At 38.3% G+C, this 14,263-nt stretch overlaps 1 protein-coding gene across 3 annotated transcripts in view; it reads left to right on the top strand.

Annotated features, from left to right (window-relative positions):
* Positions 1–14,263, top strand: part of GSK3B (glycogen synthase kinase 3 beta) — a 208,598-nt gene that overhangs the window by 124,436 nt on the left and 69,899 nt on the right. For all 3 annotated transcript variants that reach the window (XM_068978845.1, XM_068978050.1, XM_068979423.1), the window contains exon 4: positions 11,832–11,942. In XM_068978845.1, coding sequence (XP_068834946.1) covers positions 11,832–11,942 — 111 coding nt within the window. The remainder of the gene's footprint in view (positions 1–11,831; positions 11,943–14,263) is intronic.

Below are 14,263 nucleotides of genomic sequence, written 5' to 3'. Positions count from 1 at the left end.
ACTGAAATAAAGAGGTTACCTAAATAAGACCAGTTTTGTATTTTTCTTTAAGTTTCATGGTGATTTATCTTACAGTATAATAGAAATAGAAAATTCCGATGAAACTTTTACTGAAGAAATGCTGACATTTTTGTTGGAATGTGACCTAAAGAATAAATATATAGGTAATGTAAAACTCCCTGAAGTGGATGAATTATCTGGACCTCCTCTTGAGTTATAAATGTTATTTACAGCAGTAAGATGCCAACTATCATCTGCTTGAAAATGTGAATCTATGAGTTCCTTTTTATTATTAATTATCACCTTGTTTTATGTTATAATATTTTAGTGAAACTAAAATATTTCTTCATTCATACTGTAAAAAAAAAAAAAACTGAAATAACAGAGGGGTAGAAGACAAAAATAAGATCTTAACCCTAATCCTTAAAACCCCTAAATCTCTTTCCACATAGGCAAATTTCCTATGTGCATATATGAGCACATATATCATATGTAGGAGAAGGACATGGCAACCCACTCCAGTATTCTTGCCTGGAGAATCCCAGGGCTGGAGGAGCCTGCTGGGTTGCCGTCTGTGCAATCGCACAGAGCTGGACACGACTGAAGCGACTTAGCAGCAGCAGCAGCAGCAGCAGCATGTCATATGTTACCATAACAGCATAATAATATGGCCTTTTATGTCTGTGTGCCTAGACCCTGCACCCAATTTCCTTTATTGTTAACATCTAATATCAGTATGGTACATTTATTACAATTAATGAACCATTACTGATAGATAATTATTAACTAATGTCCAAAGTTTATTCAGGTTTCCTTGGTTTTTACCTAATGTCTTTTTTCTCTTCCATAATCCCATTGAAGCTATCTTAGTGCATTTAGTTACTATGTCCCCTAGGTTCCGCTTGGCCATGACAGTTTCTCAGACTTCGTTTGTTTTTGATGACATTGGCGGTTTTGAGTAGTGGTAGGTAGATATTTTGTAGACTGCCTCAGTGTTGGAATTTTTCTCATAAGAAACTAGAGCTATAGGTTATTTGGAAAAAGACCACAGAGTGCCGTTTTCAGCATATCACATCAAGGGTATGTGCTGTCAACACGATTTGCTATTAATCTTCATCACCTGGCTGACCTTGTATTTTTCAGTTTTCTCTACTGTAAAGTTACTCTCTCTCCTCTTCCATGCTGTATCCTTTGAAAGGAAGTCGCTATCCACAGCCCACACCTAAGAAGAGGGCGGTTATTTTCCTTAAGGGTAAAGTCGCTGTGTAAATTATTTGGATTTCTTTTGGGTGATGATTGTTTCTTTATTAAGCTGTTGTTTATATCAGTGTGGACTCATGCATATTTACTTTATACTTTGGGTTATAAAGTAATAGGGACAGAGGAGCCTGGTGGGTTGCCGTCTGTGGGGTCGCACAGAGTCCGACATGACTGACGTGACTTGGCAGCAGTAGCAGCAGCATAATGTAATAGTACTTTTTTGTAGTATTAGAAAAATTAAAAAAAAATTGTAGAAAGATGCTCAATCTCATTCATAATTTTAAACATTCTATTTTTATTATTATTATTAATCAAATGTTCCTGCTTTGGTCGTTGGGAGCTCTTTGCGGTTAACCGTCTGTTTTCCTTTGTCATAACTCAATTACTGTGGGCTTCAGTTTTGTTTTGGTTTTGGATTTTGAACATATCTTTACTTTCTGGCATGTAGATTATTTTAAATTTCTTTTCACAAATCTTTAGTCATCTTCGTGTGTGTGCATGTACATACACAGAGGCACAGGCACAGAATTGTTTTCACAGACTTCATTCCTAGACATGGCATTGCTGAGTCAAATTGGATGTGTCTGTTCATCTTCACTTTGGGGTGAATATTTTAGCCCACTGACTTCCCCAAAGATTGCAAGAATTGGGGCTTTCACCAGAAGTGTATAATGGTGCATTTTGGACAGACAACTTTCCAATACTTAGTTTTCTCAGGTTTAATTTCTTTTCCAATTTGATATGTAAGAAACGGTAGCTCATTGTTATCTTATGGCCTTTCTTTAATTATGAATGAGAGTGAGCATCTTTCTACATTTTTGTTTGCCATTTGTATGGCCATATATTTGTGCCCCTTTCCATTTTCTTCTATTAGAATGGTAGTCTTTTCTTATTGATGTACAGGAGCTATTTGTATTTTAAACAAAAACAAGTAAGCTCTTTATCATGTGTAAACAATTTTTTCCCCAAATTGTCATATTTTTATTTGGTTCTGTTTCTTTTTAAGCTTTACATTTTTATGTAGTCAGATTGGCATTGTTTTCCTTAATAGCATATAAATATTTTGTCCTCCAGTATTTGCAAACACATATTTTTTTTCTTCTGGTACAGTTTTTTTCAAGAGTTTGTGTCATTTTAATATTTCTTTTCTTTGAAGGAGTGAGATAAAGATGAAGCTTGCCTTAATCATTGTTGTATGCTAGGTGCTCAGCACCTTCCCCATCCCCTCCCCCAGTCTCCCAGGCAAAAGAATATTTCTCTTTTTCCTAATCCATACCATTTCCTGTTAGTATTATTTCCATCTTTAACCAGCCTGGCACATTCATCAGAGGAAAGGCATCTGCTTTGAAGATTTTTCTGCAGAGCAGGTACCCTAAACTCAACTCTAAGGAGAACCCTGGGTCACCATGATAGTTTGCTGGATGCTTTTTACTGGGTTCTCTTGCATGCTGCTTTGCAGCCCATCAAATTTTTAGAATGATAACGCAGTTCTACTTACAACTGCATCTTCAAGCAGCTTTGTTTGCTCAAGTTGAAAACTTGGGGTAAGAGCATCATAGTAAGTTGTATCTGTTTTCCAGTGGACGAAATTATCCCAGCTTTTGCTGAGATTTTGTCATCTAAATTTCTTAACTTAAAAGTGAACAATTTTAGAGTGGAGCTCATAGAGGAGGAGCTGTCAGCAGTTTGTTGTTGTTCAGTCACTAAGTCATGTCCGATTCTTTGCAACTCAAGCAAAGAGTCAGACATGACTCTTAACTGAACATGACATGGACTGCAGCACGCCAAGCCTCCCTGTCCTTCGCTGTCTCCCAGAGTTTGCTCAAACTCATGTTCATTGGGTTGGTGATGCCATCTAACCATCTCATCCCCGTTGCCTCCTTCTCCTGCCCTCAATCTTTCCTAGCATCAGAGTCTTTTCCAGTGAGTCGGCTCTTTGCATCAGGTGGCTAAAGTATTGGACCTTCAGCTTCAGCATCAGTCCTTCCAGTGAATATTCAGGGTTGATTTCCTTTAGGATTGACTGGTTAGAGAATAGTTTGTTAATAAAAATGATAACTGAACCATGGAGAGAAATATTCTTAGAATTATACATCATGTAGTTTGGAAGCCTAGTAACTGTTTTTTGAAATCTACTTTCTTATTATGTTAGGAGACTGTTTTCAGTGTCTCCAGCTAAATGATACTCTTTATATGTTGTGTTTTGCACTTAGTTTTTAAAATTTTCTGCTAATCTGTGAATATTCAGGCATTCTGTTTGATAACTCAAAAGACATTGTGTTAAGAAAACAACAGGCCTGAGATTTTCCAAAAAATTAGAAATGATAGGAATGCAGAATCCTGGTCTTTCTTCCTTCTTCAAATATTAAGTATCCTCAGTCTCTTAAATTATCTTTTGATAAAAAGATAACTGCTACAAAACTACTTCAGGAACATGAAAATATTACATCTCTGCTGTGATGACATTTCCTAGGAATGGGCACTTTCCCCTCAGGGAGGATTATTCCTGAGGTTGTTTAATTTATGGCAGAACATCTCCAGGTGTAACAAAAGCATTTAAAGAATATGATTTTGAACCCATTTATTTCAAAACACTATTGGTGGTAGTATTTCTTGGTTTGTTTTTTTGTTTGTTTTAGTCTTAGGACCCAGTTACATATACATTTTTTAAAGTGGATTTGATTTGAATACAAGCACAGAGCCATGAAAAGTGAAAGGTTGTTCAGAGAGCCTTTGAATATAAGATACCTCCTGTGTCTCAGAAAATGAAGATAGTTAAAACAACAACTTTTGAATGTCAAGGGACAGTTAACACTATACCTACAAAAAATGGACAGACCTCCACTGTGGTTCTAAAGAAAACTGACTAAGCTTTTGATTAATTAATAGAGTGAATAAATAGAATTTTATTTGAGCAAAAAGATAGACATATTAATCTGCAAAGTACTACTCCAAATATAATTTGAATCTCCATATTTCTCAGAGTGTAATAAATGAAAACAGTTGACCTGGTTTTAGTAACCTTTCTTTGTGGTATTTTGTTAATATTATGAATAAAATATAGTGCCTAAAAATGGATATCATTCGTACATCAAATAAAGCCTGAATTATGCAAAGTAGAGTGGAATTATCTTTGTTGATCTGAACACGGTACTTCTGTTAACACCTAATATTGCATCAAATTTTTTCATTAGCTACATCTCAACGTTGATTCCTTTTGAGCTCTATTCAGTTACACCTATCATTTATTTTCCAGATGAATTATTATCAAGTCTTATCTGTCTTTTTATGTAATGAATTGATACTTTGATTTTAATCATAGGGTTTTATATTTATCTTTCTTAAATTTTTTATTGTTGATTTGGCTTAGCATTCTAGACTACTAGCGTCTTTAAATTCTAATTTGGTCTTCCATTTTAAGGCATTTTCCCTAGGTTTGTGGCGATATTAGGTAGTTTGTTAAAGTCAGTCAGTTATAAATTGACTGCCAGATCCATCTCCTGATATGTTTTATTTGACAGGCACATTGTTTTTTTTTTTTTTTAAGTAACATGCTTTTAATTATATCTTAATCTAATCTATTTTTACCAGCTACCACCTCTTACTGTGTTAAACATTTTGGCTTCACACATCTGCGTGTGTTGTTTAGGCTTTTGCAACCCTTAATAAAGGAAAACATGTACAAAAATAGACTTATATTAATCTGCAAACTATTGCTCCAAATAGAATTGGACCCTCCAAGTTCAATCTTCCTTGAACTTGGTATTCATTTTTTAGTCTGTTTGTTCTTCACTTTTGGTATGATTATTTAGCAAATGAATTAAATTACCATACATATTTCCAGGTCACTCATTGTGATTAGCTTTGTCAAAAGATTTTTTTAAAATCAAGAAACCTGTAATCATGTAATAGTTAAAAAAGAATAATTTTGACATCTGTATTAGTCACCTTTTATAAGAAATGGGGTCATCAGACATAGCAGTCATTTTACGTATTCTGCCTAACACCTAATCACTTATTTTAGATGTACAGAAAGAAATATGGTATTGTTTCTTTTTAAAATTGGTAATAGTTAAAGCTAAATCTTTATTCTGTGCCAGGTAATAAGCTTCAAGAGTTGTATATGGATCATATCTTACAATTTCATGACAGTCTTTTAAAGTATGTTTCATTAGCAGTACTGTGTTACAGTGGACTGTGGCTTCAAGCGGTAAAGTAACCTGCTGTGGTCACATAACTGGTAGTAGCAGAGTTGGGACTTCTGTGTAGTTCGTGTGACTCATGCTAACCTTGCCTCTTAATTACTACAGAGTATACCTTCTCTGTGTTTTTGATTTCCTCTTCTTGTCATGTTCTAGAACCTTGGTTCATCAGTTATCCCTTTCCTTTCTTAAAATTTTATTCTGTTTTTATCTTACAAATAAATTTGGGTCTCTTAGCCATTAAAAAGTACAAACAAAAAGCACATTAACTTTTTTTTAATTTGTCTTCTATTTCCCCTCAAGTTACCAGTTCTCTCCTTACTTGTACTATTAGGGATTTTGTAAGAACAAACTAGATTAACTGCCTCCTATTTCTCACCTGCCATCTGCTCACTCTTGAACTCAGTACAGGTTGGTTGCTACTGGCACCATGGACTGAAACTACTCTTTCCAGCACCATCACTGAACCATTTCATACCAGATTCGGAAGCCTTTTCAGTTGCATCCTTCCTGCTATTGAAATACTTTGCCATTGCCCATCTCAAGATTATTAACTCAGCTTTGGGTCTTTCTGTGCTAGTCGTTCCTTGCTCCTTTATTTCTCTTACTTCTTGTTGCTGAGTTTCCCCCTAAGGCCTCCTGCTTCTTAAATTTCAAGGATCTTATACTCCTTTCCTCGCTCTTAAGTGAATGGTTCTGTTCTTAAAGTTTCAGCTACTGCCTGAGTCTCTAACTGTGCTCTACTCTTGTTTTCTGAATTTGACTTGACCAACCATCTAGGTATTTCCAGTCACCTACAAAACATAGCTACCTAAAATGTCCTCATATTCATTAAGTAAAAGTTCAACTAACTTTTTCCCCCTCACACCTTTTTGCTCTATGTTCCTTGTCTCATTACCTACCTAATTGCCCAAGTTTAGAGACTGCTAAATTAATCCAAACGTCTTTGTTTCCCAGACTCTCTATTACTGTCTGGTTTAACTAGCCAGTATACAGTATACCTGCCCCATGGCTCATTTTTAAAAAATCCTTATTGCCTATGTCCTGGTCCAGGCCTTGGATTCTTATAGGTTTCCAGCTGCTCATGCTACTTTGATTCTCATTTTCCCAATTTCCCTCTTCTCCATATCCACTTTTCATAGTGTTGTTTAGTTAAAACTTGGCAGACCATCATCCTAATTTTTAGGTAGTATCCATTCCCTCTGATCTTCATTTATTCAGCAAGTGTTTTTTGAATACCTACTGTGTGCTGGACACTATTCTAGTTGAAAATAGAGTAGAGGACAAAACAAAAAAAAGTTTTCCTTTGTGGAGCTCAGTCCTCATGGGGCAGAAGCCAACAATAAAAAGTAAACTCTGGTTAGAACGTGATAAGTATCCCTGGGAAAATAATGAACGCTGATGGGAACTGGGGGTAGAGGAATGGGTTAGAATTTGGAATGGGAGAACTAGGGAAAGCCACTCTAAAAGTCACACTAGAGCAAAGATTTGAAGGAGTTGAATAGAGTGAGCTGTGTGTATATCTGGGGAATAACATTCCAGACTGAAAGACTGATCAGTTCAGAGGCCCTGAATGCCAGAGCCTGCCAAATGTGTTCAACAATCAGCGAGACGCTCTTGTCTCCAGAGAGGAGTGAGCAGAGGGAAGTAAGGAAGTGTATGTGTAGGAGCTTGTAGACCATTTATCTGTAAGAATAAATCTTAATGAAGTGGAGTAGAAGAGATACAAGCTACTTTATATTTTATTGATGTTGGATTGTAAAGGGCTGGAGTTGGAAGCAGGGAGACTGTTTCGGAGGATATTGCAGTAATCCAGGTGAGAGTTCAGAGTAGCTCAGACCAGGGTTGTAGCAGTGAAGATGGTAAGTAGTGGCTGGATCCTGGATAAATTTTACAGATGGAACCATTAGACTCTTTTGATACGGGAATGTATGTATATGTTTGGGAGAAAGAGAGTGGAGAAGAAATGATGATTCTAAGCTTTGTAGCCTGAACAGTGTCAAGTGCATATTGGATATACTAGCCTGGAGAGTATATCCTTAAAGGCAGAGATCCAGGATACATATGAATTTGGAAGTCATCAGTGTTTAGTAATACCGAGCCATTAGACTGGATGAGTGGGCTTACACAAAGAACAGAGATCTGAGGACTGAGCCTTAGAATCTTCTGTTCCTTAAGAGATAAAGCATAGAAGAAATAGAGAGCCAGAGAGCTGTCCTTAAGATAGGACGAAAGCCAAAAGAGCGTAGTGTTCTAAAATCCAACTGAAGCAAGTATTGCAAAGAAGGGAACATGATTGATTATTTCAGATCATTGCTAAGTCAGGTATAAGAGAGGGGAAAGATGATGTCTGAAAATTGGCATTGAATACAGCAACAAGGAGATTATTGACCTTGATAAATAATTCTGAGGGAATAGTGGTGGTGAAATTCTACTGGAGTAAGTTTTATAGAGAAGGAGAAGAACAAGGTATTGGAGGAAGTCAATTTAAACCCCTTTTCTGAAGAATTTCGCTGTTAAAAGGTGCCAGAAAATAGGATGGTGGTTATCAGGGTGATTAGAGAGAAAGTTTGTTTTTTGTTTTTTTTTGATAGAAATAATAGCACGTAATGCTCTCAGAAAAAGAAAATAATTGACAGAAAAAAAAATTACTAAAGCCATGAGTATGAGTAGGAAGAGCAGAGTAGTTTGTTTACATGCAGCAGAGTTTGGCTTAGAAAGGGGCTTGGTCAGCGTATCTCTACTTAGAGTAGTGAAGAAAAGTATATAGGGACAGAAGCTGGAAAATGGGTACATGTAGTGGTGCAAGCAAGGTTACAGACTGAGGGTGAGGATGAAAAAAGAGTTATAAAAACAGGGAGCAGGGCTTTACTGTTGTTTACCAAATCCCTTGTTAGAAAGTGAGGGTAATTCTGGATCAGGGAATTTAAGCTAGGTATGGAGGAAGGAGAGGAGACCATGAAAGACTGGGGAAAAGTATAAAGGTAGTAGCGTCAATGGCATCCTGTCTTACTAAACTGTTTGCTGAGATCTGCTGTGTTCTTTGACGCACACATCTTGAATGTAGTTTTCTGTCTTGATGACACCACCCTTATGGCAGAAAGAAAAGAAAAACTAAAGAGCCTCTTGATGAAGGTGAAAGAGGAGAGTGAAAAAGTTGGCTTAAAGCTCAACATTCAGAAAACGAAGATCATGGCATCCAGTCCCATCACTTCATGGGAAATATATGGGGAAACGGTGGAAACAGTGTCAGACTTTATTATTTTGGGCTCCAAAATCACTGCAGATGGTGATTGCAGCCATGAAATTAAAAACACTTACTCCTTAGAAGGAAAGTTATGACCAACCTAGATAGCATATTAGGAGAAGGAAATGGCAACCCACTCCAGTGTTCTTTGCCTGGAGAATCCCAGGGATGGGGGAGCCTGTTGGACTGCCGTCTGTGGGGTCGCACAGAGTCGGACACTACTGAAGCAACTTAGCAGTAGCAGCAGATAGCATATTAAAAAGCAGAGACATTACTTTGCCCACAAAGGTCCGTCTAGTCAAGGCTGTGCTTTTTCCAGTGGTCATGTATGGATGTGAGAGTTGGACTGTGAAGAAAGCTGAGAGCCGAAGAATTGATGCATTTGGACTGTGGTGCTGGAGAAGACTCTTGAGAGTCCCTTGGACTGCAAGGAGATCCAACCAGTCCATCCTAAAGGAGATCAGTCCTGGGTGTTCATTGGAAAGACTGATGTTGAGGCTGAAACTCCAATACTTTGGCCATCTGATGCGAAGAACTTACTCATTGGAAAGGACCCTGATGCTGGGAAAGATTGAGGGCAGGAGAAGGGGATGACAGAGGATGAGATGGTTGGATGGCATGACCAACTCAATGGACATGGGTATGGATGAACTCTGGGAGTTGGTGATGGACAGGGAGGCCTGGCGTGCTTGCAGTTCATGGGGACACAAAGAGTCGGACACAACTGAGCAACTGAGCTGAACGGAAATGCCCTTTTGTACTGACTTTAGATGATATGTCTTTTACCTGCACCCTTACTTCCTTGCTTCTATCACCAGTCACATCCACAGCTGGGTATTGGAAAATTCTGAAAGAGATGGGAATACTAGACCACCTGACCTACCTCTTGAGAAATCTTTATGCTGGTCAGGAAGCAACAGTTAGAACTGGACATGGAAAAACAGACTGGTTCCAAATAGGAAAAGGAGTACATCAAGGCTGTATATTGTCACTCTGTTTATTTAACTTATATGCAGTGTACGTCATGAGAAACTCTGGGCTGGAAGAAACACAAGCTGGAATCAAGGTTTCCGGGAGAAATATCAATAACCTCTGATATGCAGATGACACCACCCTTATGGCAGAAAGTGAAGAAGAACTAAAGAGCCTCTTGATGAAAGTGAAAGAGCAGAGTGAAAAAGTTGGCTTAAAGCTCAACATTCCGAAAACGAAGATCATGGCATCCAGTCCCATCACTTCATGGGAAATAGATGGGGAAACAGTGGAAACAGTGTCAGACTTTATTTTTTTGGGCTCCAAAATCACTGCAGATGGTGACTGCAGCCATGAAATTAAAAGATGCTTACTCCTTGGGAGAAAAGTTACGACCAACCTAGATAGCATATTCAAAAGCAGAGACATTACTTTGCCGACTAAGATCCGTCTAGTCAAGGCTATGGTTTTTCCTGTGGTCATGTATGGATGTGAGAGTTGGACTGTGAAGAAGGCTGAGCGCCGAAGAATTGATGCTTTTGAACTGTGGTGTTGGAGAAGACTCTTGAGAGTCCCTTGGACTGCAAGGAGATCCAACCAGTCCATTCTGAAGGAGATCAGGCCTGGGATTTCTTTGGAAGGAATGATGCTAAAGCTGAAACTCCAGTACTTTGGCCACCTCATGCGAAGAGTTGACTCAATGGAAAAGACTCTGATGGTGGGAGGGATTGGGGGCAGGAGGAGAAGGGGACGACAGAGGATGAGATGGCTGGATGGCATCACTGACTCGATGGCCGTGAGTCTGAGTGAACTCCGGGAGTTGGTGATGGACACGGAGGTCTGGTGTCCTGCGATTCATGGGGTCGCAAAGAGTCAGACAGGACTGAGCGACTGAACTGAACTGAACTTACTTCCTTACTTCCTCTACAGTGACTGCTGCCATAATAAATGCTGAAAATTGAAATTCTCCACTTTAGTTTGTTAGATAAGATGACTTCAAACTTGGAAGATTGTGAAGTTTTGCCTCCAGATTTACCCACTCAGTAACCAGTTCTAGACTTGAACGCAGGGATTCTCAGCTTTGTGTTCTGCTTCAGTTTGCTTATCTGATATTCACATGAACATGGTGAAGGTAGCACTCTGTTCTTCTTTCCTCCTTGGCACTTAGTTGGAATTCCCTTCTTTCTTTCCCCTGCTCTTGGGTTGGTGTCTTTATGCTGCTGTGAATGGATGTTTAAACATTAAGACTTGTAGTATTCTTGTGAGTATGGTAACTCAGTGCCTTATAAGTTATTCTTTTCTTTTTGTTCAGTTAATTGTAGAATACAAGTGGTTATTTTACTAATTACAGGCTACAGATAACTATAAAATCTTTTTGTAAGGTTAAAGAAATTTTGAAGTCCCGCTTTTCATGTTGTAGTTGAAGAAATGGAAGCATATACAGATTAAATGCCTTGCATGCATCAGTACTCTGGCCACCTCATGTGAAGAGCTGACTCACTGGAAAAGACTCTGATGCTGGGAGGGATTGGGGGCAGGAGGAGAAGGGGACGGCAGAGGATGAGATGGCTGGATGGCATCACGGACTCGATGGACGTGAGTCTGAGTGGACTCCGGGAGTTGGTGATGGACAGGGAGGCCTGGCGTGCTGCGATTCATGGGGTCGCAAAGAGTGGACGCAACTGAGCGACTGGACTGCACTGCACTGATGCGTCAGTCAGCAGAGTGAGGGCAGCAGTGCACATCTCTTAGATCCCCGGTCTGTGCTTACTCTCCTACCGTGACACCTTTCCTGATAGGATGAGGTGAGGGCCATGATTCTCAAACTAGAAAATACTAAATTTTATGACAGATGATACATTCTAAAATCGTATAACCAAAATAATAGTTTAAATGTGATTAGAAATTGTACCAGTATTGAAATGACTGTGTTTATGCCATGAAATTGTTAGTTTAAAAAAATGTAGTAGATTTGTTTTTGCTATTATGGTTATATTCTGAATTTATTTTTTATAATTAAAATTGACCACATAAATCTTTGCTTTAAAAATCCAAATAAGTGAATGTGTAGAGAATTTACTCTAATTTGAATATTTAAAGACTAGTTCCTAATTTTGTTTCTTTGGTTTGTTTTTAATAAACTCTTTCAGAAAGATGAGGTCTATCTTAATCTGGTGCTGGACTACGTTCCGGAAACAGTCTACAGAGTTGCCAGACACTATAGTCGAGCCAAACAGACGCTCCCTGTGATCTATGTCAAGGTATGTAAAAATGGAGCAGTTTCCCATTTTAGAGGTATTTATTATGAGCAGAGGAGAGTGCTGGGTGTGTTTTAACTATATTATTGCATCATACTGAGGGGAGAAAGCTGCAAAGTAGGTATTCTAGAGTTTCATTGTAATTGTTTACAGTTTAAGTGTGAAGCCTTTACCTTTCAAACTTTCATGACCCAGGTACTAAAAATACTTGTAATCTTTCTGAGAAATGAATTTTTTCACAAATAATTATGGATTTTAATTTAGGTACCCATAGCACCTTTTTATTTAATTTCTTATATCCCTTATTGTGCAGAGCAAGCATATCATATAAAATTATAAAAATATGGTTATAACTATTAATAAATTCAGTGTTTTATTGCCATTTATAAATTAGTGTGTCTTTAGCTGAAGTTTAAACTTTTGGTGATTTTAAATATGCAGAGACTTTGTTGAGGTGTTATTTAATTTGGGGGACCTGATAACAATATTAATCTTATTTATTTGCTGTAACTCCTGTTAATAGTACTTATGGTTAGTTATGTCCAACTCTTTGTGATCCCATGGACTGTAGCCTGCCAGGCTGCTCTGTCCATGGAATTTTTCAGGCAAGAATAGTGGAGTGGGTTGCCATTTCCTCCTCTTGGGGAACTTCCCATCCCAGGGATCAAACCTATGTCTCCGGGTCTCCTGCATTGGCAGGCGGATTCTTTTACCACTGAACCACCTGGGAAGCCTACAACCCATGTTAAGAGTGGCTGGTAATTGATCCGGCATAATTATGAAGTTGTTGCTGGGAGAAATATCAATATATATATAATTTATATGCCAAATAGATAATGCAAAATGCTGGGCTGGATGAAGTACAAGCTGAAATCAAGATTGCAGGGAGAAATATCAATACCCTCAGATATGACACCACCCTTATGGCAGAAAGTGAAAAACTAAAGATCCTCTTTAGTTGACGGAAGTGAAAGAAGAGAGTGAAAAAGTTGGCTTAAAGCTCAACATTCAGAAAACTAAGATCATGGCATCCAGTCCCATCGCTTCATGGCAAATAGATGGGGACACAGTGGAAACAGTGACAGACTTTATTTTGGGGCCTCCAAAATCGCTGCAGATCGTGACTGCGACCATGAAATTAAAAGATGCTTACTCCTTGGGAGAAAAGTTATCCCCAACCTAGACAGCATATTAAAAGCAGAGCCATTACTTTGCCAACAAAGGTCTCTCTAGTCAAGGCTATGGTTTTTCCAGTAGTCATGAATGGATGTGAGAGTTTAACTATAAAGAAAGCTGAGCGCTGAAGAATTGATGCTTTTGAACTGTGGTATTGGAGAAGACTCTTGAGAGTCCCTTGGACTGCAAGGAAATCCAACCAGTCCATCCTAAAGGAAATCAGTCCTGAATATTCATTGGAAGGACTGATGTTGAAGCTAAAACTCCAATGCTTCGGCCACCTGATGCGAAGAGCTGACTCATTTGAAAAGACCCTGAGGCTGGGAATGATTGAAGGCAGGAGGAGAAGGGGACAGAGAAGCGGACAGCAGAGGATGAGATGGTTGGAGGGGACAGAGAAGCGGACAGCAGAGGATGAGATGGCTGGATGGCATCACTGATTCAATGGACATGAGTTTGAGTGAACTGCAGGAGTGGTGATGGACAGGGAGACCTGGCGTGCTGCAGTCCATGGGGTCGCAAACAGTCAGACACAACTGAGCGACTGAACTGAACTGAATTATGAAGTTGTAGTAGATTATTAGAAACAGATTATTATTTGTTTAACTATGACATTGTGAAAGTTAACTAGGAGTTTAAGTTTAAACCCTGGAGAAGGGAAAGCCTAGCCACTCCAGTATTCTGGCCTGGAGAATTCTGTGGACTGAAAAGAGTCGGACACGACTGAGTGACTTTCACTAAGTTTAAAAGTTCAGATATCTTAAGTACAATTTTTTGCATTTTACCTTTTATACAAATAACTCTAGAAAATTAAATGGCATTGACTGTAAATGTTTTGAGTATCAAAAGATTCACTTAGTAGTTACAGTTTAAGCTTTATAATAATAAAATGGATTTTTCTGATGAGATTACTATAGTATTGTTAGTATGTTCCTCTGTCCTAAGTATTTCATGTTAATTGGTGATGAGATATATTTTAGTAGAAGTCAAAACATTTCATTTATAGATGATACCTTATTTCAGTGTTTTATCTTACCTTCAACTGTCTTTTTTTATTTTTCACCAAGACACTGGTATCTTTGATTCGAATCATGTCAAAGTTCTTTTCATGGTATATAACTTTGGGTTAGAAGTCAGAAGGTGAGTAG

The sequence above is a fragment of the Capricornis sumatraensis genome, chromosome 1, assembly GCF_032405125.1.
Source record: "Capricornis sumatraensis isolate serow.1 chromosome 1, serow.2, whole genome shotgun sequence".
Taxonomy (NCBI): domain Eukaryota; kingdom Metazoa; phylum Chordata; class Mammalia; order Artiodactyla; family Bovidae; genus Capricornis; species Capricornis sumatraensis.
This window is presented reverse-complemented; position numbering and strand designations above follow the sequence as displayed.